Below are 23578 nucleotides of genomic sequence, written 5' to 3'. Positions count from 1 at the left end.
ACGTTAGCGCACATCACCCCCCTTCCCTCCCCCCCCCCCCTAGATCACCTTTTCTACGCAGCTTACTCCACATGTGGCAGGGCCTTCGTAAGGCCCTAATCGAGAGACCCCCAGGCTACTAGGAGGAGATAGATCATCAACCGGTGATCTGGAACCCCCAGGTCAAAGATCGGGAAGGGGCACAGATTGGCGAGTTCCCCCACATCTAGTGGACTGGTTGGGAGGCCGGCCCAATCCGTACCATCAAGACTTGGGGGGAGGTATATAGAATGGCGGACGAGGAGGTGCTGCAGCGTGTATCAAGCTGCTAGAGAGGAGTAAAGTTGAGGAGAAGGGAGATAGACGCAGCGATACCTCTGGAGTGGCTTGCTCCCCGTATACGAGAGTTGATAGAGCTCGGGGAGATATGGGCCGCTAGGTTTTCACTAGCAGGCATCCCCCTACAAGTGGCAGGTAGGGTGGGCGGCGCCCCGCAAGGGATTTTCTTTACCGTTCAGGAGGAGGGGCGTTTGTAGAGGGTAGCAGGATAAGGCGATAGCTGCCCTTTTGTAGAGGCGGATTCGGGTGGTGGGCCCTTAGGGGAAGACATGGTGACTGGACCCCTATGTTTTGTGGAGGGAGCTTAGGGAGTCGCGGCTTTGGATCTGGGAGAGCAGACCACTTGATGAGCTGGAGTGGGATCCAGGAGAGTGGCTATGGCCGGCTACTGCGGTTGCCAAGAAGCCACCGAGGTTCCTGGAGTACATTGCCAAGATTGGCAGACATGTACTGATGCAGCAGGATATGGATTGGGCGCCGTCATGTAGCAGGCATTGGGCGGAGCACAGTATTACGGAGCCTTTCCGACGGACTTTCTAGTGTTGCCTATGGGATAGCTAGAGGCAAGAAGGGTATCATATTTTTTATGGCTGGTGGCACATGGAGGCTTGGCGGTGGGAAGTTGGCTTGCCCAGATGCAGGAGGGAGGCTGTAAGTGCTGTACACAGCAGCCTATGGAAACCCCAAAGCACTGCCTTTGGTCCTGTGAGGAGGTGCAACTTGTGTGGAGAGGAGCATGCCGCATCCTTTGCCGGATAGCACCTAGCGTTGGATGTATCTCATGGGGAGCTTTCTGCTGGCAGGCAGTTAGCTAGGGCCGTCACCTTCTGTATGAGGCTGGGATGCAGGACACAATATTCATTATCGAGGCAGGGTCATGTGCAGTGGTCGGTTTGGAGGCCCTACCCATCCGCAGGTAGTACTAGAGCCCACAACAGACCGCTCTGAGATATAGGAGATCATAGGGAGTCTTATTGGATGGCATATCCGGAAGGCGCGGTGTCAAAAGGCTTTTGGCAGACACAGACTTTCAATACATGCGACCTTAGCAGAGCTTTGGACCTCCATCATCCACTCCCTCTGCGACCGATGGGATCAGGTGCAAGGCGAGTCGAGGGCTTGTCAGGAGCTCCGTTGTCAGTTCATGCGCACTTGGGGTGGTCAAGACCTGTTCTTTGTGATGCAGGCAGGCAGCCCCAAATGGCGATACACCCCCCCTCCATGGCTTCTTGGCCCTATTTCCCCTAGACCGCCTTGAGAGGCCGGTATACATGATGTAATTATGACTTTGCATCAGCTCCAGCTAGTCTGTTGAGCATGAGCACTCCGTTGTAATCTGTTTTTTTGAGTAACATAATCAGCCACATTTTACTTGCAAAAAAAAAAAAAAAAACCTTAGTAACCAAATGTTTAAAGTACATAAATACATCAAATTTTGTTTTGAGCCCTTATACCCATGTATAGTAGTGTGAGTAGTCATCTATAAAACTTTAAGTGACAAAATAGAGATGACCCCCAAGTGTTTGTATCCTTATGGGACCACATACATCCGAGTGTATTAGCTGCAATTTTCGGACAACATGCACATCAACATCCTTTTTGAAAGCAAACCTGTGCATTTTACCCAAGATACGTCCTTCACATGCACAAGGAGGTGGGATCTTCACACAAGGTAAGGCATCCACCATTTGACAATGCTGAAGAGTCATTAGACTAGTAACACTCATATGACTAAATTGGGCATGCCATAGCTCCACATTCTACATAGCGGGCATAAGAGTGCTAACTGTCAGAGCATCATGAAAACTCTTCTCGTATGTGTCCAACAAAAATAGACCCTTATACAAGGTACCTGACAATCGAAGAGCGTAGTCAAGCTGTTTGTCTTTGACAATACACTTGTCATCCATCAAAGAAGACCTTACTCCATGCTTATTGAAAGTTGAAATGGACAATAAATTATTGTTGATACCAGGCACAAACAAGATATTTAGAAGCATAAAATTTGAGCCATTGGTATTAGTAATCAGTATTGAACCAATGCCACAAATATCATAATTTTTGTTATTAGCACATGTAACATGCTTCCTTGTAGGGGTTGAATGTAATGATGTGAACAAACACTTTGGTGAGGTGATATGCTTGGATGCCCCACTATCAAAATATCAAGTGTGCTACGTTTCAGTAGCATTAAATGCGCTATCAGCTATGGAAGTGTCATAATTGCATGCCAAGAATGCATAGTCCTCTACAAAATTGGTTGTAGTATCCCTACCCGAAGATTGAATGGCAGATGTCTCATGGACAGCCAAAAGTGGACTCTTTTTTCTCTTTGGCCAATCTTTTTGTGCATTCATGTAATAAAGAAAATTTAACCTAGGCTTAGGAACTAGACACATTAATTAGGGTTAGCTATAAATAGTGGAGTATGGCCAAATGTGGGGACCTTTTTGATTGTAATAAAGCAATTTTCATGCTACTTTAATTAGGCCAATTAGTCTACTTTAGGCTAGGGTATAAAAGGCAAGAGAGTGCCAATGTAACATATATTTGTCAATTCATTTCTTGAAACTCCACTTCTTGGAAGGTTTCTTCCTTCCCACCATTGCAAAGGGTGTATACCTTGCAGCAGCTATCATCATAGTATTCTCAACAAGCAGCCATGGCTTCAACATTTGTATTTCTCCTTCTCATTGAATATGAATGGCAAGCTATGGTTTGTTTCTAGCATTTCTTGGAAGCATTTCTTGTTAGTTTTCTTGTATTTTCTTGGATGTGGCAAAGTATCATTTCAATTGGTATCAGAGCTTTGCTTTGATCCAAGGCAGGCTTTAATTCCATCATTTTCATGATAATGATCTGGCTGGGGAGGTCATTTTCATGGAAGATTTGGTTACAAACATCATTTTTGTGTAACTGGAGTTGAATACAGTTACATGGTTTGGTTTCTACTTGACAGTGACTAGTCAGGTGGTTGTACTACTTCAAACCGTGTTGAAGATGGTGGATCTTGGTAATATCCAATGGGCAATGGCGGGCTCCATCCAATTTTAACAGGTCGTGGCTCAATTTCAGCTCAAAAAATGAAGAGAGATGGACAAAATGCAGGTAACTTGAGTTGAGATTGAGTTTGGTGGGGGTTACTTTTGAGAGGGAAGGGTTTGCTTTTCAGACACAGTCTTTCTCTCTCCCGTTTCAAGCTCCCTTCATACTCCATAGCCAATATCTTGCTTAAATCTTCCAACCATGGCTCTTTCAACGACAATGGACTCCATAACTTGGTTCTTGACCTCTTGAGCAACCTATAGAATAGAGATTTGGCTCTATTAGCCTTCCTATTACTCTCTTCATCACGTTCAGGACAGCAGCATGAAATGTGCCTGTTCTGAGATGTGCCATATCCTTGTTCATAGATGAGCTCTATTGTTCAAATGGACCATGTTTGGTGAAGTAGGAGAGGTCAAGGGAGCAAATCTGACCATGAAGAAGTGCAAGCGCGGAAATGGAATCAGATTCACAGCAAGCTTTCGCAGATCTGAGTTAAGCTGACCAGGGAAGCACAAACAACAAGTCACGCCGCTCATAGTAGCTGATATGAGATGATTCAGGTCACCGAAGGTAGGCGTCACTAGTTTCAAATTTCTGAAGCATATGTCATATAGAGCTTTGTTGTCAAGAACCATACACTCGTCGGCATTCTCTATGAGCTGATGCACAGATAATGTAGGGTTGTATGGCTCGACGACTGTGTCTGAAACCTTCAAAGAGGGGAAGACCGAGAAGGTCATCATCATCCTATGTGGATACTCCTCCCTGATCTTAGAGATAAGGAGAGTACCCATACCTGAGCCAGTGTCCCCTCCCAGAGAATGGTAAACCTCGAAACCTTGAAGGCAGTCACAGTTCTCAGCCTCGAGAATGGCAAACCTCAAAACCTTGAAGGCAGTCACAGTTCTCAGCCTCCTTGTGCACAACATCAAGAACGGAGTCGATGAGCTCCGCTCCTTCCGTGTAATGACCCTTGGCCCAGTTGTTACCGGCGCCGAACTGGCCGAAGACGAAGTTATCAAGGCGGAAGCTATAGCAGAGGCTTATGAAAGAGCAGCAGAAGCCAGGGAAAGATCTGTTGGCTGCTGTTGAGAGAATCACAGCCAAAGCACAAGAATGAGTAGCTGCAGAGGCACGAGAGAGAGCTGCTATTGAAAGAGCTACAACAGAGGCTTGCAAAAGAGAAGCAAAAGCTAGGGAAAGATCTGCACATAGAGGCTCATGAAAGAGCAGTAGAGGAAGCCAGTGCAAGTTGACAGGCAACAGCCATGTCTGCGATAAGAACTGTGACCGAAGGATCTAGTCAGGAATAAGAATGTGCAAAATCCTGTCATCTACTCCAAGACTTGGTGCATCTAGTTTTGACTGTGGAGATCTTTCTGGAACACACTCGCATATGAAGATGATAGCACCTGCTATCTGTTGTGCATCCAATTTCCTCAGAAGAACACTCCATAAGCTAAAGCCTCTTGACAAAGGCTTGGGAGATGGCAGCCTAGTCCTTGGATGCTCATAGCTCTCATTTGTAACATCAGAAGGCATAATGGAAGCGTCATCATCTGTATCCCCATCATCACTGAACTCAACGCCATTATACCTGCCCACTTCCCTTGCATTACCTAAGGAGAGCTTGCCTTTCTGTATTCTCTCCTTCAAATCCACTAGATCTCTATGATTCTACTACAAGAGTGGCAACTTTGCCAAGGATTGTTGCGAGACAGCATTCTCAACCTCCAACTCAATCCTTCTTTGAATTTCTTCCTTTAAGATTCTTTGCGAATGCATCCTGCATTGTTTAGAATCCATCAAGCTGGTAGAAGATGCTATTTCTAAACTTGAGGAGGCCTAGAGAGTGAATCCAAGAACCTTCAACAACACTTTGGTTTCTATGGAATGCCTATACCTCACAGGGATTTCTATTAACAAAGACACGAAAGGCCAAAGAGCACTTCACAAGGGCATAAGAATGTTTTCAACAAGTTTTTGATATGGAACCTAATAATGTTTTGTATAGGGAGGCAGTGGAGATGTCTGCAAAGGCATCAACTGTCCATCAACAACTTCAAATGCAACTGAGTGCTTAGCGAGTTGTATTTGACTCACCATTTGAAAGTATCATTTACATTGGTATCATTGTCACTATGGACAGCATGTATAAGAGGGGGTACAGACATGTAAGTGTGAGACCTATGCTCAGTCAAAGGCAACAACCTAATCATCAGCATTCCTATAGACATCAAGTGCATGAAGGGCATTGTTCTTATGATGATAGATCTCATAGGTATTGTCCTTATGGTCAGCAAGAGTATGCAGGGAATTACCATATGGGGCAGCATTCATATGATCATAATCATGGTTATTTTCATGAGATTGATGGGCTATGCAAATGAGAAAAATATGGGAGCAAATGATGCCTATGGAATACACTATGCAGAGTACCAAGGTCAGCCAACATACGTTATGGATAATCATTTTGAAGAAGAAGAACCCATCCATCCTTTCTCATTCAACAATGTACATGGCACCTATGTGTCAAGTCGCATGTTTGAGGATATCACTTCAAAAGGGTTTTGTTATAAATGCGGTGAGAAGGATATTTGTGGTCACATAAAGGTATGCAGGGCAAAGCATATTAAAGTATCGGCTGTCCTAGAATTTCCTACTTCCTATGGCATTCAACAAAGGCTTATACCTCACCAAGAGTTGAAGGAAATGTGTCGGCAATTCATATGCTATAAATGTAAAGAACAATGGACTCCTAGTCATGACAACTATTGCAGAAACAAACATTTTGCTACAGCCATTGTTTTGGAGGATTCAAGTGAATATGAAGAAGGGGATTACCAAGTTCAACAACAAGAGTTTTATGGAGTTGAAGTTGAAGACAAAGTTGAAAATAAAGCTGAAGATAAAGATGAAGATGAAAATGAAAATGAAAATGAAGATGAAGCTGAAGACAAAGCTGAAGATGAAGATGAAGATGAAGAGCAAGAGGATACACATGACAAAGTTGATCAAGAGTACATTAGTGTACAACAAGAAGAGCAAACTCAAGGTTTACATACATTTCATGATGATGTTGAAGAGGATTATGTTGATCATATATGTCATGAAGATATTGAGGCATCACATGAAGATATTGAGAAAACACATGATGGGTTCTATCAGCCCATTGACAACTTTGGTATGCTACAGCCAATAGAAGAAGATGTTGATTGGAATGCATATGGAGATGTACATGAGAAGAATGTTTGGGATGCATATACTTTTGATGAGAGTATCAATGAAGACATGCCTTATGATGATGATGAGGTATCTTTTCCCTATGATCCGGATAGTCATGATGGAGATGATTCTCTCTTTCCTTTTGACCCGGGTGGTTTGACATTTATGGTTCATGACAATCCTACTTCTCTTGATGGTTATTATCTCGGTATTCCATATGACCCGGGTGGTCTTATACTAAGAGAAAGTCATTTGCAGCAAGGCATCCTGCATACAAAACTTAGTGATACTTTGTTCTCATGGTTTCTTCATGGTTTATATGGGAGAAAGGCTGAAGAAGATGGATTTTCCTGCAGAATACAGCTTGCTGTATTAAATTCCTGTCATGGAATTAAATGATTTATCTTTGTCAAAATCATGGATTTTTGCTTGGAGAGGGTAGCCTACATCATATACTTCAATATGACATATCATTTGTCCAATTTGGATGTGTCTATCGAAAGTTATGCCTATTTTACTATGGCAGCCCGGTTATGCCAGCATGCAAGAAATTCACTATAGATTTCTTATGGAGCTTCATCGATCATGGGATCTTTTCAGCCACATATGCTTTGATCTACAATTTCATCCATTGTATTCTTTCCCATTTTCTCAAGCTTTGAGGACAAAGCTTCTTTAGGCTGGGATGGCTTGTAATAAAGAAAATTTAACCTAGGCTTAGGAACTAGACACATTAATTAGGGTTAGCTATAAATAGTGGAGTATGGCCAAATGTGGGGACCTTTTTGATTGTAATAAAGCAATTTTCATGCTACTTTAATTAGGCCAATTAGTCTACTTTAGGCTAGGGTATAAAAGGCAAGAGAGTGCCAATGTAACATATATTTGTCAATTCATTTCTTGAAACTCCACTTCTTGGAAGGTTTCTTCCTTCCCACCATTGCAAAGGGTGTATACCTTGCAGCAGCTATCATCATAGTATTCTCAACAAGCAGCCATGGCTTCAACATTTGTATTTCTCCTTCTCATTGAATATGAATGGCAAGCTATGGTTTGTTTCTAGCATTTCTTGGAAGCATTTCTTGTTAGTTTTCTTGTATTTTCTTGGATGTGGCAAAGTAGCATTTCAATTCATCAATGTAATGTCTTGGTTTCTTACAATATTGGCATTTCCCCTTTTTCTTTGTCTTTGTTGTGTCTTGGGTAGAGCCTTGTTACATGGCTGTCCCACATCTACCTTGGGCTGATTTTTTACATATTGCTTTGCTTTACCCTTGCTTGTTTATTTAGAGAGCATGGCTACATCACCGGAATGTGTCGCGACATTTCTTCGAGTCTATTCCTCTTGTAATAAGAGGCCTTCCAATTTCACAAAAGTACCCAAACCACCACCAAAAAGAAAGAAGAAGAAGCAGAAGAAGAAGAAGAAAAATTCAGTGTGGTGTGGAAGCCAAGACTTTGGGAGTGAATTTGCAATAACATTCACCATTTTTGCATCCAAAATAACCTCATCAATATTTTGCAGCTGCTCATGTAAGTCTTGCAAGTGTGTAAGGTGATCACTTATGTTGTCACTCTCATTCATATGTGCATTAGCCAATTCTCTTCGTAAGTAAAAGATTTTGGCTTCATTACAAGCTGCAAACATGCGTTCCAAGACATCCCAAGTTGCTTTAGAGGTCTTGCGTGATCGTATATGAGGTATAATAGCTCTCCTAATTGACAAGGCAATCAATGACAAAGCATGCACATGCTTTTGAATCCCATCTCCTCTAAATCTACGGTAGGAGGAGCATGGGCAGCAATAGGAGCACTTGGTTGTCCTCTAGCACCATGTTGAGGTGTCTGAGGTGCAAGCTCACCCGGTCTCTGCAAATCACTTGTGGCATAATCCCAAATATCCTTTGCAACAAGTAGATTGCACGCCATAAAACTCCACAAGGGATAGTTGGTGCCATTTGGCTTGTCCTCCTTAGTGGGGACTCCCAAAATATTACCGTGATCCTGGGTATCCTAATTTGATATTGCTGCAAATTAATGCATGAATTCAGCAGTGAAAGACTTCCAAGATGAAGTGTGAAATGTACTCAACTGCATACCAAAAATCCCAACATAGGATACTAAAGCAAGTGCAAAACTATCAAAACTGTCTATCTTCTCAAAAAGCATGCCTACTTTGCACAAAACAGCACCTAGTTTGCGATTTACAGCAATTCAATGCTGTAGCCTGTACTACTGCATGTGCCTTGAGATGTGTGCCAAACATTAAATGCAGCAATTTGATGCTGAAAATCTCCAAATTTTATCACAAGTTTTCAAAATTGTACAAATTTCTTTCCCACTCTCACATAAACAGCAAGATAATGCTGTTGCAACACACAAAGCCCCAAATCTCCACGAATAAATTTTGAGAAATTGAAGAGATTTTATAATTGAGCCTAAAAATCTGATGGAATGTCGCCTTAGGATGCGTGCCAATAGCCACCAGCACCCTCAAGGCACCTCGGGATGTGCATCAAACTTGAGAATCACAAAAGCCCCAAATCTTTGGTGCAAATGTTGAAGAAATTGTACTATTTCGATGATTTTGATAAAGATTCTTGTAGAGGATGTAACCAGCCTTTCTCCTCGGATAGGCTGGTAAATAAACTGATTAAGCACTATTTACAGCAATTAACAAATTCACAAAATTGAAATGCACAGTTCACCATATAATCTTGGAGATTGGACACCCTGTTGGCCCCAAAACTGGCACCCCTTTTGGTATTTATATAACTTAATTGAAGAAGTTGATGTACAATGGGATTCTCCCAATCCCTTTCAGTATTCCAACTCCCCTTGCTGTCCCAAATGACCAGCAAGTCTTCAATCTGATTTGCCCCTTGATTCGGGCAATCAATTGGCCTTCACTTGCTTTGATGGAGATGGAAAGTTCCCCAAATTCATTGATTTGCTGGTCCCTCCACCCGAATTTGACTGAAAACAGCTTCAGTCCTATTGAATCCAAGTCTTGGAACTTCCAATTTTTGGCACACTTCTCGAGTTGTTGCTAAATTCTAATTTCTTGCAGATTAGGGTTTAGAGCAAAGAAATTTGAAATTTCTCAGCCTATGGTAATCTCAACGCTGTAATCTTTGGAGCAAGGTTGTAGAAAGATTGGCGGAGGAGAGAGAATGCTGAGGAGAGAGAAAATCCAAACTTTCTTTGCGAAGAACTGAAGAAAATCTGTCATTTACTACTGCTGCCTTGTCTCAACAGCCTATAGATGCAAAGAACTGAAGAAAATCAGTCATTTACTGCTACTTCCCTGTCTCAACAGCCTGTAGATACGGTTACCTGCTGTTGATTGGTCTTCTCCTGCCCCTGGCTGCCTCAAAAGATGCTGCAATGGTTGCAAATTAGACTAGCAACATCTCCTCCTCCACTCTTGCAGGCTGTATACACTAAAAATGCCTCTCTCCAGCCTCTAAAGACGTTTTTCAGTCTTACATGGGTATTTTTGACAAGTGGCAACCTTTTCAAATGGTTTTTCCAGCATTATCCATAATTAAATATTAATTTTTAATCTTTAAATACTGAAAATTAATCTAATAATTATTTCGGTGCCCTGAAAAATAATCTGACTAGCAAATAATTAAATTGGCTAGGCAACTTCCATTCCCGACGAGTGTCTCTGCGTCATCTTTGACCATCAGATCGACATTAGGTACCATTAAATACCAATTTCCTAGTGTCACCAACAGACACTTGTGGCCAAATGAATGACCTAGGCCAACAACTGACACTAGATATAACCAAGTACCTGTGCGGCATAACTTATAGCAACTTTTACCTTTGACATCCCGTGATTTCCTCGGGTCCTAAGCTTGTAAATTTACTCTAAACCCAATTACACCTCACATATGCAACATTTACTTAACCATGTGATTAAAAGTTAATCCACATATTAAGTGAGGTTTCAAAAATACATGTCCTCGTGAATGAGGATCTTAAATCAAACCAAAGCCCCAAATGTTAGTATAGCACAGAGTGGCTTAGTTGCAGGTGCATAGTTGGAGGCGCAGGGGATTGTGTTGAGGTGGCGGTGAAAGTTGGAGCATGTTGCATTGGTGAAGCCAAAGGTAGTACAATGAGCGGGTTAAGTTGCATAGGCGTAATTAAGGCAGGAGACAGGGTAGCATAGCTTGAAACAAGCAGCGCAAAAAGTAGTAGTTGTTGGATAGACTGGGGACAAAGGTGGTGTGATTGGTGTAGTGCTAGAGTTGCAAGCGGTGATGTTGGTGCTAGGCTGGACAAATTACAGTAGGTAGCAATTGCAAATCTAGAGACTAGCAGTGTAGGGACAGAATGGCAGACGGAGCTGGCATAGCTCCTCCCTCTTCTTATAGGCTAACGAATTGAGCTGGCCACTGCAAGTCATTGGGTGGAGTGACCGATTGATGACAGTGGTTGAATGAAATCCACACATGTACGGTTTTGATACCAAATGTTGGAGATTGAACCAATTATGGAGAAGAGAGAAATGAGAGAGTGAAAGTAGATAGTGTGAGTTGAAAACGATAGTGTACTTGTTGAACTGAAAGTGATAGACGAAAAGTATAACCCTTAGGTCTAAGGTAGACCAAACTTCTATCTCAACTGGAGTCAACTAACTCTAAATGTGGTGACATAACTTATTAACTTAGTTATGTTCACATTGCAAACTAATTGACAAAAACATTGGGCATTGCCCCTATTTATGATTGTTGTTCTCATCAACAATATCCTTAGGGATGAAGTGAGAAAAACGACTCTTCAAGGAAGATACCGATTCCTAAGTAGGCTTTGCCTCTGTGCGGTTTTTCCGCTTGATGAAATACTCGAGATAAATGGTATGACATAATCATTTAGTCCTAATATCAAGAACCAATTTATATTGAAGTGGAATATGTCGAGTGGTGTCCTCAAACCACGAGGCTTTCTCAATCGAAACAGTTAGTTCATCTTGTTCCAATTGTTCCTTCAAACAACTAACTTGAAATACAAGGTGAACTCGGATTTTCGAAGGTAAATCCAGCTCATAGGATATGCTACTTATCTTCTTGGTAATCTGGAAAGAACCACGGTAACTTGAAGACAATTTATAGCAATTGCCGGTAGTCATTGAATCAGAGTCCTTTGGGACTTTAAGGTAAACCCACATGTCCTCGTGGAGCTCTTGAGGAGTATGGTGTTGATTAGCATAAAGTGTGGCATGATCATTGGATGTTTTAATGCTTTCCCAAGCAATCATCAATATCTCTTGCATATCGCATAGAAAGTCGATCACGGAGTGTATTTTCAATCCCTAAGCTTTGAGGCAATTAGTGGTTTTGGCTCATAACTGTACATAAGCATAAACTGAGCTATAGCTAGTAGTTGAATGCTTAGCATTATTATAAGTGAACTCAATGTGAGAAAGATAACACTCCCATTAGTTTGCCTACAAGAGACATATGCATGCAAAATATCCTCCATGGTTTGATTTGTCCTTTGGTCTACCCATTGGTTTTAGTTGCTTCGAGGAAGACATGGATAATCAAGTTTTGAGCTTTTGGAAAACCGTTTGTCAAAAATGACTAGTGAACTTAGGATATTGGTCACCAACTATTTCATCGGGCAAACCTAAAGTTTATAAAGATGTTTTGACAAAGAGACCAGCCAACTTGTGACTTTTCTTGGTCGTCTTTGTGGGAATGAATCGAGCCATTTTCGTTAATCGGTCAAGCACAAACTGGATTGTGTCATGACCTTGATTCTTACAGGGCACTCCTACTACAAAATCCATAGAAATTTTAGTCCACTTTCCATTTAGAATTTGGAAAAGATGTAATATTTTTGCTGTTCAACTTTATTAAGTTGACACTAGGGGCACTCACACATATAAGACTCAACCATAGTCTTAATATGCAGCCAATAAAAGTAGCAAGTAACCAAGGCAAAGTTTGTTGTATGCCAGGGTGTCCAATGCTCGGCGCGTCGTGACTCTCGTATATATATATTAGATATCTTGATCATCGAGCACACACACTTAGCCTTGTTTAAAAAGTAAACCATTATGAATGGAATATTTTTGTGCCATCTTTCTCTCAGCAGCAAGCTTTTGGGTGTGTGGACCGCGAAAGCTTCTTGGGCTACTTGATCTGTCTTGAACTATTTGCTAGATCTTATCAAAGTGAAGACCCCTTGAGAGAAACATAGAAATAAATGTAGATTTCAGAGATGGATAAGGTATAAACTTTGGGAATTCGACTAAGAGTATCAATAATCATATTAGTTGCGCCCTTTCTATAGTGAATCTTGAAGTCAAACTCTTGCATAGCTTCAAAAAATTACTGTCAATCAAAATACTGATGCTTATCTAGGCTACAAGATTTCAGTTCTCAACAATGGTTTGCCATAGCCCTAGAGTGGCAACTCCCCAAACTCCAAGTATCAAAACCACTGAAAATTATTGTGCATAAGCGTTGCCCCAACACAAAACCTAACCATAAGTAGTGGACAAGAAACATACCTTGTCATCATACCCACCACCTGCAACACGTGCCCCCTATGCATGCTCCTCCCACTGGTAGTGTCCCATAGCACCCTAAAAGAGATAAAGGTGTACGTATTAGGCATGAACCATCACGGTTCTGTGAGCAAAGGTGGTTTTGTGCACATCATCAAATCTCGCTCTTACAAGTTGATAGTTTGATACCAATGAAACATATCCCTAGGATTCAACCTCACACAAGACACGATACAAGCCATATCCACAAATAAAAGGGTTTGGACTTCAGACTCACCTCCTAGCCATAGTGCCAAATGGGCTCATCCTTGAGCCTAGTAGCTAGCAGTACTCTGGGTCACAACCACATCCAAAGGGTTGGCATCCTATACCACTAGCCCTCACCATTTGAATATACGGATGTGTCGACCCATTAGCCAAGATTCCAAGAGTGGTGATCACACAATGATGTGCACAATAGGGCCTTAAGTCCTATAAATAAGACTTGGCTGCCATAACTTTGAAGTGCCCTTAGTGCATTCGCACTAAGTCACTTCATGACCATAGTGACTAGTGATACTAGCACCCATCGAGATATCCAAGGATGCAACACCTTTGGTGGTTATATGAGGCAGCTTCTAGATCAGTTTTGGCTTACCTTCACTACTACTAGAGGTGCTTTTTATGATCAGCTTGCAGGTAATGTGCAAAGAGTGGCTAGACGATAGAGGATCCATTATGCCATGCTTCAAAAGTAGAGATTAGCAAGCAGTGGAGCAGCTATTAGCATTGGTGCATTCACTTTTATTTGGCACTCCAAATGGTCATGTCTTGTTTTTTGCATCTTTGCACTTCACAACTCTAGTTAAACATTTCGGTTGCAATCCTATCAACAGGTTAAGCTTGTAGCTTTGATCAAGTGTTTGCACGACATAATTGCCAGCCACACAAGTTTCGCATCCACAGAACGCTGCCCATATGTGTAGACATTAGCTTATGGACTTACTTGGGCCCCAATTGCTTGCCTCTAGGAAGGATGTGATTATTTGGTATGTGTTTTATGATTTGGTCAAGAATCAAATTTGCATAGCAGCTCGCAGCTGCATCCTTGGAAGGATATATTAGTGAAGATGATGAGGTGGATGTAGTTTTGGTGCATATGTCAAAGGACAAAATCTCTAGTTGGGATGGCCTAACTAATGAATTATTTGCAAAGTATGTGAACGTGCTTGTGCCACCTTTAACCTCTCTTTGTTAGGAAGTTTGGGAACTAGGGATTATGGTTCATTCTTGGAAAGTGTAAGTTATCAAATTGCTACCGAAGGTGCCCTCGCTTTTGTTCCTCAAACATGATCTCATACGACTGAGCGTTGTTGCGTCAGTTAAAAACAATTAGGTTACCTAGGTTACCCAGACAATTATGTTGCCCCTGATCTCATAGTACTTACCATTGTTGCCTCGGTTAAAGATTGCCTTGTGAGAAGTAACACGGTCCATCTGCTTCATGTTATGGAAAAGAGACTCCACACATTCTGATGGATTTCTTGGGATCATATACCTGCACCTAAATGAGTGGAGGGCGGTGCAATTTAAGACGTGGAGACACACATGTCAGCCCCCTAATGGACTTTGTTTAGTGCCATGTATGTTTGGCGGGCAGCAGCCTTGGCATGCCATTGCCAGAATTTTTTTAAAGACGGGTATTTCACATGGCAACAATCAGATTCAAGCCTCATGGTGGAAATGCTTAATATTGATCAGCCCATATGACCGAAATCCTCGTGTTGACTTACTTTGTCCACTCTCGGCAAGCGGTACTCAAGAAGTCCTTGGGGCATCCCCTAGAAATTCGATTGTTAGCCAGTTCCTTGTGAATTGAAATGTTGGCACTTCTAGAATTATTTCTTAGGATGCAAAATAAGAATCTCACCCCCAGTTGAACAAGATGGAAGGACTTATCCTAGTCTCTATTGTTGATGCACTGGAGTCCTCAGGCACAACTTTGGTGGGCATTCTATTCCGTGTGAAGGAACATCATCATAGGTTTCTGGCTTGCCTAATCTCTCACCGCATATGATCTCTCCTGCCTGGAGTTTGGTGTTTAGTTGCTAGAAGCTCTATGCATCATCTTTTGGAAGGGGCTTGTGCCCGGGCAGCATATCTCTGTTCTTGCAAGCGTTTGGGACACATTTCTCACAGAGATTTTGTGAAATTTTGGGTTTTTGAAGTCAGCTCAGAGCAGTCTGTAATAGACTGAATTCGTGCATTTTGGAACAAGAAATGTTGGGGCTTTTGCATTTTTTATGCTGCTAAGCACTGTTTATGCTTTGGACAGCGTGTACATCAGATAGCTTTTTACAGACTGTGATTAGTTTTGCTAATTACGGCAAAGTGCTTGCTGTAATTTCTGAAAATTCTCAGATTTCCAGATTGGTCCAGCTTGAAGTATTGCTCTTGTGCTCCTTGATCAGTGACATTTACCATGGCCAATCAAGGAGGTGATGTATTCACATATGTGCCCGAGGAGGATAGGTTGGATGGCAACAACTATTCTCTATGGTCTTTTATGATGAAAAATGTGGTGACTACAAAGAATCTTTGGGATTATGTCAATGGTAAAGAAGTTCGGCCTGGAGTTGTGGCTCCTGCTACACCTTCTCTTGGAGGACGTGGACAAAGGGTAACTCAGCCCCATAGAAATATAAAACAAGGAATGGGAACGCCAAACCTAGGGAATGGGAACGACATTTTAAAAAATAAAATTCATGAAAAAAAAAATATTTCACTCATAATCCATGTGGAGTGTTAAAACCAAGGTATATAATCCACAAGGACAAATCGTTTTAAGTTTTAACTTTAAAGATTCTTCATCATCTTCCTTGTGCTACGGCACCCTTGTTTCCTTGTATCACATTCACTCCATGATTCAGAACTTCATCATTCCATTCATCAGAGTTTCTTCTCTCTTCTCTTCTCTTCTCCATGTTTGCCAAGTTCACTCTGTGTTTCTCTCCGCAAATCCTACTGTCTCGCTGGTACTTCATCTTTTGACATGGTATCAGAGCTAGGTCTGCTCACCTAGCGGCAAAGATCCTCGACTCCAGTGAAGGCTAAGACGGGTGGCGGGTTCGGCATTCACTTCTATTCTTCTTCCGCTACATCAAAATCTCGTTTTTGCAGGTTTTAGGTGTTTTCAGCTTGCTACCCACACCCCTTTCACAGAGGACATCGCAGTCTCAGCTGTCCCTTGCTGTTATCTATAGTCTGGCGCATGTTTCCAGCCTTCCACCCGCAGTTTGCAGCTGTTTACAGCAAAGTAACTGTTGCTGATCACTCTCCATTCAGAAAATAATCTCGTTTTTGCAGATTTCAAGTATTTCAACTTGCTGCCCACACCCAAACGCAAAGGACATTGTGGTCCAGACTGGCCATTGCTGTCTACAATAGTTTGGCGCTTGTTTCCAGCCTATCACACACTGTTCGGAGTTGATTCCAGCATATTGACTACTGCTATTGTTTTTTTCTGCGTTTTTAGTTTTTCTCTCTCTCCTACAGGTTTTTCTGCTTGTGTTTTTAGTCTTTCTCTCTCCTGCAGACTGTCATGCCTGTGTTTTTCTCTCTCCTGCTGTCTGCGTTTTTAGTCTTTCTCTCTCCTCACCTACGTTTTTCTACTAATTTAGTCTCTTACTACTGGTCATATCCTCCTTCCACTGGCAGCTCACTTTCAGTCCTTCCACTACCCTTCTACCCCTTAAGGCAGACATTGCGGTTCGTGTTTCACACTACCCTCACACCCCTTGAGGCGGACATTGCGGTTCGTGGTTCATGGTGACTGATCCCTTCCTTCTTTAGCAAGGCACACTGGTATCTATGGCTTCTTTATCAATAGATGACTAGACTACTAGGTGCTCCTACTGTGGCATCACCGGATACACCACCGATGCTTGTCGACTTCGATCTTTTCTCCCCACCCCTCTGGAGTATACGCGTCTTCGACCAGGCACTCCTTGTGCCACCTCTCCTTTTTGGGCCACAGAGATCGTTCTGCATTGGCTATCAGAGTACTATGCTCAAGGCAATAAGATGCATCCAATGCACACTGAGTCCTTTCGAGCATATGGCGAATCGATTGGCGCTACGGCCTCCTGGAGATCGTCGCAATGCCAACAGCAATCTTCTCCCACCTATTTTCGGGTACAGTGGCTTCCATAACCTACGGATCTACAGTTCGCTCCATCGAGAGACAGTGATTGTTTGATCCCGTCTCCTCATCAATCTACTCCTTCGAGAGACAGTGGTTGCTTGATTCCTTCCTCTTCTTCGGCTGCCCAGTCCACTCCATTGAGAGATAGCGAGTGTTGCCCAACTCTTGCTCACTCTGAGCCTCACCCTTCCCCACCCTTGACTACTCAGGTTCGAGAGGCTCCCTCTGGGAGCTCTTCAACACCCTAGATACCTTCTTCAGAACGACCGGCAGCACTTCCTTCGTCATCAAACATTTCGGAGTCCGTGATCTATGAGTCTTTGGATTCCCTATCTACTTCAGAGGGGGATGCTATTTCTTTGCCCTCGAAGGGGGAATCTACTTCTTCTTCGACTTCAACGGGGGGTCCTCCACCTCCCACCTCAGATGGGGAACCTACTCCACATGAAGCTCTTCACCCATCCTCTACTTTCTTGGGGTAGCTGTCTTTGACCAATCATCTCTTTTACTGATACTAGGATCTTCAGGTACCACCTAGATCGGCACTTCAGAAGTTCAGCCGTGACTTCGTGACAAGGCCTTCGTATTCCTTTCAGCATGGGTGCACGGAACTAGTGGCTTATCTTCCGAGGCTGTGTTTCGGGTTCTCCAATTCACTCTGTCTATTGTTCTTTACTATGGGGTACCTTTAAGGTGGAAATCTTGGATCTTAGGGATTTTCTGCATCCTCTTCCTCCTCTTCTCTTATTGCCTTCGTCACTTGGTTAGCATGGAGCCACCCCCCCAGATCGAGTACGGGCATATCCTTATGGTTCTCGGCACCACATAAAGTCCGACATTCCTCCTACGCATTGCATGTTTTTATTATCTTTGTACTATGGCACTTGGACAAGTGAACAATTTTCCCACGAGGGATACTGTCCAAGTGGCACCTGCTGCATGAGCATTCTTCAGCATGTAGCATTACATCTCCACCTCCCTCTTCTCTTGTTCCCCCTTTTTGGGCTTGAGAGGGAGTATTGAGAAACCCTTCACCTACAGTTTGCGTTTCTGCGTTTTGCGTTTAGGGTTTGCAGCCCCAAAAAGGAGCGCCATCCTAGACTGACTATGCCTATTTATAGGCCACTCTCTCATTCATTCGTCACGGCTGATTCGTTTAGTGCATCACCTATTCTCTCCAGCCTCTCCATTGCTCTCGCACCCCTTTAGGAGGACATTGCGATTCATGGTTCGTAGTTGTCTTCATCATCTTCCTTGTGCTACGGCACCCTTGTTTCCTTGTATCACTTTAACGCCATGATTCAGAACTTCATCATTCCATTCATCAGAGTTTCTTCTCTCTTCTCTTCTCTTCTCTATGTTTGTCGAGTTCACTCCGTGTTCCTCCCCGCAAACCCTACTGTCTCGTTGGTACGTCATCTTTTAACAGAAAGGTCCTATAACATGAAAGTTGTTCTCTAATCTTTCGTCTAGTGCCATGATCATGCACTAGACGAGACAATATAAGTCTCCATGCATCCATAACCTCAATGTAATTCTCCTAACCCTTGCCCTAGAACTCAAGATCCACAACAAATGCAGCTACATGCATGGGTGAGCTCTAGGAGTTCCACTTCGTCGCAACTAAATGGCATATCTCCTTATATGCCTCATCATTTGGTGCCAACTCTTGCACCTTTTCATTCAGCCTATCCATAGCCTCATATACCTTGCCAATGTAAGGTTGCATAGAATCCATAACCCTCAATTAATGCACAATAGGTGATACCATAGCATCTACCCGCTTTACATCATCCCAAAAAGTGAAGTTATTTGCTTTCTCCAAGCATAAGATACCTGTAGGAGTATCTGCCAATGTCGATCAGGTGAACTCATCACTAAGAAATAACTGCCTCAAGGCACCACTGCATTCTCTTAATCTGCCTAGTATTAAAAAGTTAAAGACAAATATGGTATCAAAGTATTTTAAAAGTATCTTCTTCGACCGCAAAGAGAACTGATGGCGAAGAAACTGGTCTTTCAAAAAAAAGTTAACAATTTGAGCTTTGTGCTCTATGATAAGTGCAATCCATGACAGGTTACCAATATCCTTTAGTAGGTTATTCGAGCAATGAGCCATACAATATGAAATTGTGATATGTGGATAATATCCTTGGGTAATAGCACTTGCTTTCCTATTTGCAGGCTTTCCATCTGCAACAAATCCTACGACATGCTCTGGGCCAATAAGCTCAATACTTGTAACCCACTCTAGTGCAAGTACATCTGCTGACTTTCTTGTCCCTAATGCATCATGTAAAGATATGAAATATATTTTCCCACAAGAATAAGCAATCATAACATGAATGGATTGCTTGCGTGTATCACTCCAACCATCAGCAATCAACGAAACTCCATTTTTAGCTCATAGGCTCTTTCTAGTCACTGCTGCTTACTCAACAAGGCGCTTTTCCTTGTCGAGCAAAGTGGTGCGTAAGGTCTCTGATGATGCAGGCACATACGAAGAGCCATACTCACCAATCTTCTTACACATCAATTTAAAATACTCTGACCTCGCTGCATGAAATTGAATGTGATCATGATTAAAAAAACGTGCCACTGATATATCCACCTCTTCCTTCTTCTTGGGATTCCAACTAGCATCAAGCGTGCTTTGTCTATGTGCAACATGTGCCGTTGTTGATGCCAAGGCGATACAATGCTTGTAGTAGGTGTGGAGGTAGCACTTCTTGATATTGATCCTACTCTAGATACATTTGATAGGGATGGTGTCACAAAAAGGAGAAGTTGATAATTTGGCACTTAGAAGAGAGAAGGGAAAAGGAGAGAAGGGAGAAGGAAGAAGAGAATAGGAGAAGAATGAAGAACTTGGAACTTGGAGAAGAAGGAAGAGAAGGGAGAAGGAAGAGGAGAAAAAGGAACTTATTGCAAGCGGGGGGAGGCTCGAGTAGACCAGGAGGTTGGAGCAACAAGGGGCAGCAGACCGGAGGCGGGCGGGAGCATACAGTGACCAGTCGCAGGAGCATACAATGGCAGACGGGCAAGAGCGTGCAGCCACAGGCAGGGCGGGTAGGAGCAAACAACGCGAAATGAGGTGCACACAGGAGGTAAATGGAATGCCACATGGCGTTCCTTGTCCAAAACGGGATAGGGAATATTTTGCAGTTTTTGAACGCAAAACATGACAGTTTCGTGTCAGGGATGGCATTTCGGCATGCCGGGGGAACTGTTTCGGCTGTTTCCTGTTTCTATGCTCAACCCTCTTTGCCTGTTCAGCCCGCTCTAGCTCAACCACTTCCCCAGAGATTAGCAGCAGAAAAGGCTTAGAACACACAGAATGCTCAGGCATTATCGTTGATTGCATTGGTAGTTCAGTGGTCCATCATCCCACACACTCGGTTTGCAGCTTCTTAATGAGAAGCATGGTTGACCTTAGAGTAGTTTTTTGCTAGGAAAAATGAGACACACATCTCTTTCTTGAAGGAGCTTCAAATTGTGAAGATGGATGAGAGTGATTCTATACAAGATCATCAGGACTTGTGTGAGCAGCTTATGAATGTAGATGAGTATTACTCAGATGTATAGTTGATCTCTACTACTTTGAATTCATTGCCACCCTTATATTTGGCCTTTCATATAGCCTTGAATCTCACCATGAGGATCTCCTAGCCACTTACTTTCCTTCAATTGGTCAGTTTGCTCTTAGAGGAAGAGCAAACAAGAAAGAATAATGGGTTGGATGTTATAGCCTTTGAGCAGGCTTTCATGGCAAGGTAGAAGGCAAGAGTAGCGAAGCTAAAAATGCTTTGTAGAGCTTTGGGACTTCAGGTACTTCACAGAGTGGCAAGAAACAAGGGGGCAGGCAAGCCAAGAAGGGCAAGTGCCACTATTGCAAGAAGCCAGGTCACTACATCAGAGAATGTAGGAAGCGCATAGCCAAGGAGGAGTCAGGGATGTCTATTTTCGATGTCCGTTTCTTTTGTTGCAAACCGTGACTATTGTTTCTATACATGTAGTTATGACTCTTCTTGGGCTGATAGCTCTACTGAGGATGCGAGCACATGGTTCTTTGACAGTAATGCTTCTAGGTATATCACATTGTGTAGGGATTTGTTTTCCTCTGTTATTGCAGCTCCTGTTGGCAAGTTTATATAGTGCGCCAACAATGCATCATATCCTGTTAGAGGTATTGGGGAGATTGTGTTGACAACCATTGATGGCTCTATTCTCCATTTACAGAATGGATTATGTGTGCCAGGCATAAAGAAGAACTTGTTGTTTATTTATTCTTTGGCAAAGTGTGGTTTGCAAGTCACCTTTGATGGTGACAGATGTATGGTTAGAGATAAAGATTACACGTCTTTGATTTTGATTGACACTTTATGTCATGGGTCATATGAGTTAGATGCTTATTCAATTGATCAATTGGTCTATCTAGCGTCTACTCTCACTCTTACTATGTCACAGGCAGAGTTGTGGCATGCTTGCATAGGGCATGTAAACTATGGCAGCTTGATGCTTATGTGGCTTATAAAGATGCTTGATGGCTTACCTCTCTTGGAGAGACCTTCTAAGCATATATGTGAGGGATGCATTTCGGAAAAAATGCATCATTTTCATTTTCTCGTGATGGTGCTTTTAGAGAAACTACTAAATTACAGATTGTGCACTCAGAGTCATTGGGTAGCTAGTACTATTTTGTCACTTTCATTGATGACTTTACTCGTTTTTGCTGGGTCTACTCTTTGGTAAAAAAGTCAAAAGTATGTGATGCATTTTTGGCTTTTGTAGCACTGCTGAAAATCAATCAGATTGTAGGGTTAAGACTCTCCATTTGGACCGCCGGGGAGGGGGGGGGGGGGTTTATACATGTCTTCTATACTGAATAATTTTTTGAAGCAAAAAGGCATTGTCGATCAATACACTATTGCTTATACTCCACAGTAGAATGGGGTTGCAGAGAGGAAGAATCGGTCACTCATGGAGATGGCTAGATGTATGCTGAAAGCAAAGAGCTTGTCACAATTTTTGGATGGAAATAGTTATGTATGCTTGCCATATTTTGAACAAGTGCCCTGCAAAGGCATTAAAGAATGTCACACCTTTTGAGGGTTGGAACAGCTGGAAACCTTCTGTCGGACATTTTTGTATATTTGGGTGTCTTGCATATGCTCACATACCCAAGGTACTAAGAAGGAAGTTGGATAACAAAGCTGTCAAATGCATTTTTGTGGGGTATAGTAGTGAGAGCAAAGGATATAGACTATATGATCGTGTCTCTAAGAAGGTATTTGTTAGTAGGGATGTGGTTTTTGATGAAATTTTAGAATTATTCCTTGCTGGTGATACAGCTGGAGCTTCAACAAGTGAACTTAATGTTAAAGCAGCCCATCGGTTTTGTAGTTGTGGGATCTGAACACTTGGTTTGCAAGTTGAAAAAGGCTTTGTATGGTTTGAAGCAAGTTGATGCCTTTTTACTCGGCCAAGGGTTCATAAATAGCTCATCAGAGTCTACATCTTACGTATGTAAAGAGGGGGGATCCTTTCTGGTCATATGTCTTTATGTTGATGATCTTCTACTTACAGGGACACATTTTGATCATATTTCAGCATTCAAACAAAATTTGCAGCGAACTTTTGAGATGTCAGATATGGGGCCTTTGTACTATTATTTGGGCATTCAATTCATTCGTGATGCTAGAGGCATTGGATTATCATAGTCTAGATACATTGGTAGACTTCTTGAGAGGTTTGGCTTACTGGATTGCAAACAAGTTTGTACACCAATGGAACCTGGACTCAAGCTGTCCTTGCATGATGACAGTGATTTGTTTGATATCCATACGTATGCTCCAGTAGTTGGATGTCTCATTTACTTATGCAACACAAGGCTAGATGTTCAATTATAGTCTCAGCCTTGAGCAGATATATGCACGAGCGACACATGCCAGAGTGGCAAGCTATGAAGCGTGTTTTTCATTACTTGCAGGTACTAGGACTCTTGGATTGCTTTATGCCAAGGGGGGACCACTGCAACTACATGCTTATAGTAATTCATATTGGATTGGTGATTTTGATTCATATCACTCTACGAGTGGTAATATTTTCTTCCTTGGCTCATCTTGCATCTCTTGGCTTAGTAAGAAACAATCCATTGTTGCCACATCGTCATGTGAAGCTAAATACAAGGCAGCTTGCACAACCTCAGTTGAATGTGTATGGTTGAAATGTTGGTTGGTTGATTTAGATGTATCTGTCACGGAGTCTACTCCTTT

General features: G+C 42.4%; 2 protein-coding genes across 4 annotated transcripts in view; one reads left to right on the top strand and one right to left on the bottom strand.

Moving 5' to 3' along the window:
* Positions 1-23578, top strand: part of LOC148030542 (UMP-CMP kinase 3-like) — a 103099-nt gene that overhangs the window by 76871 nt on the left and 2650 nt on the right. The gene's annotated exons all lie outside the window — the stretch shown is intronic.
* Positions 3726-5540, bottom strand: LOC148030543 (tubulin beta-2 chain-like). Its single transcript, XM_087687096.1, has 4 exons — positions 5470-5540; positions 4779-4963; positions 4254-4571; positions 3726-4204 (listed from the first exon to the last, which is right to left on the bottom strand). Exons 1-4 carry the CDS (start codon positions 5538-5540, stop codon positions 3726-3728), a joined length of 1053 nt encoding a protein of 350 aa, XP_087543222.1.

The sequence above is a fragment of the Lygodium microphyllum genome, chromosome 10 (genome assembly GCF_053477565.2).
Source record: "Lygodium microphyllum isolate KBCC chromosome 10, Lygodium_microphyllum_v1.1.10, whole genome shotgun sequence".
Classification (NCBI taxonomy): domain Eukaryota; kingdom Viridiplantae; phylum Streptophyta; class Polypodiopsida; order Schizaeales; family Lygodiaceae; genus Lygodium; species Lygodium microphyllum.
Note: the sequence above shows the minus strand (reverse complement) of the source record. Positions and strands in the feature narration are given on the sequence as shown.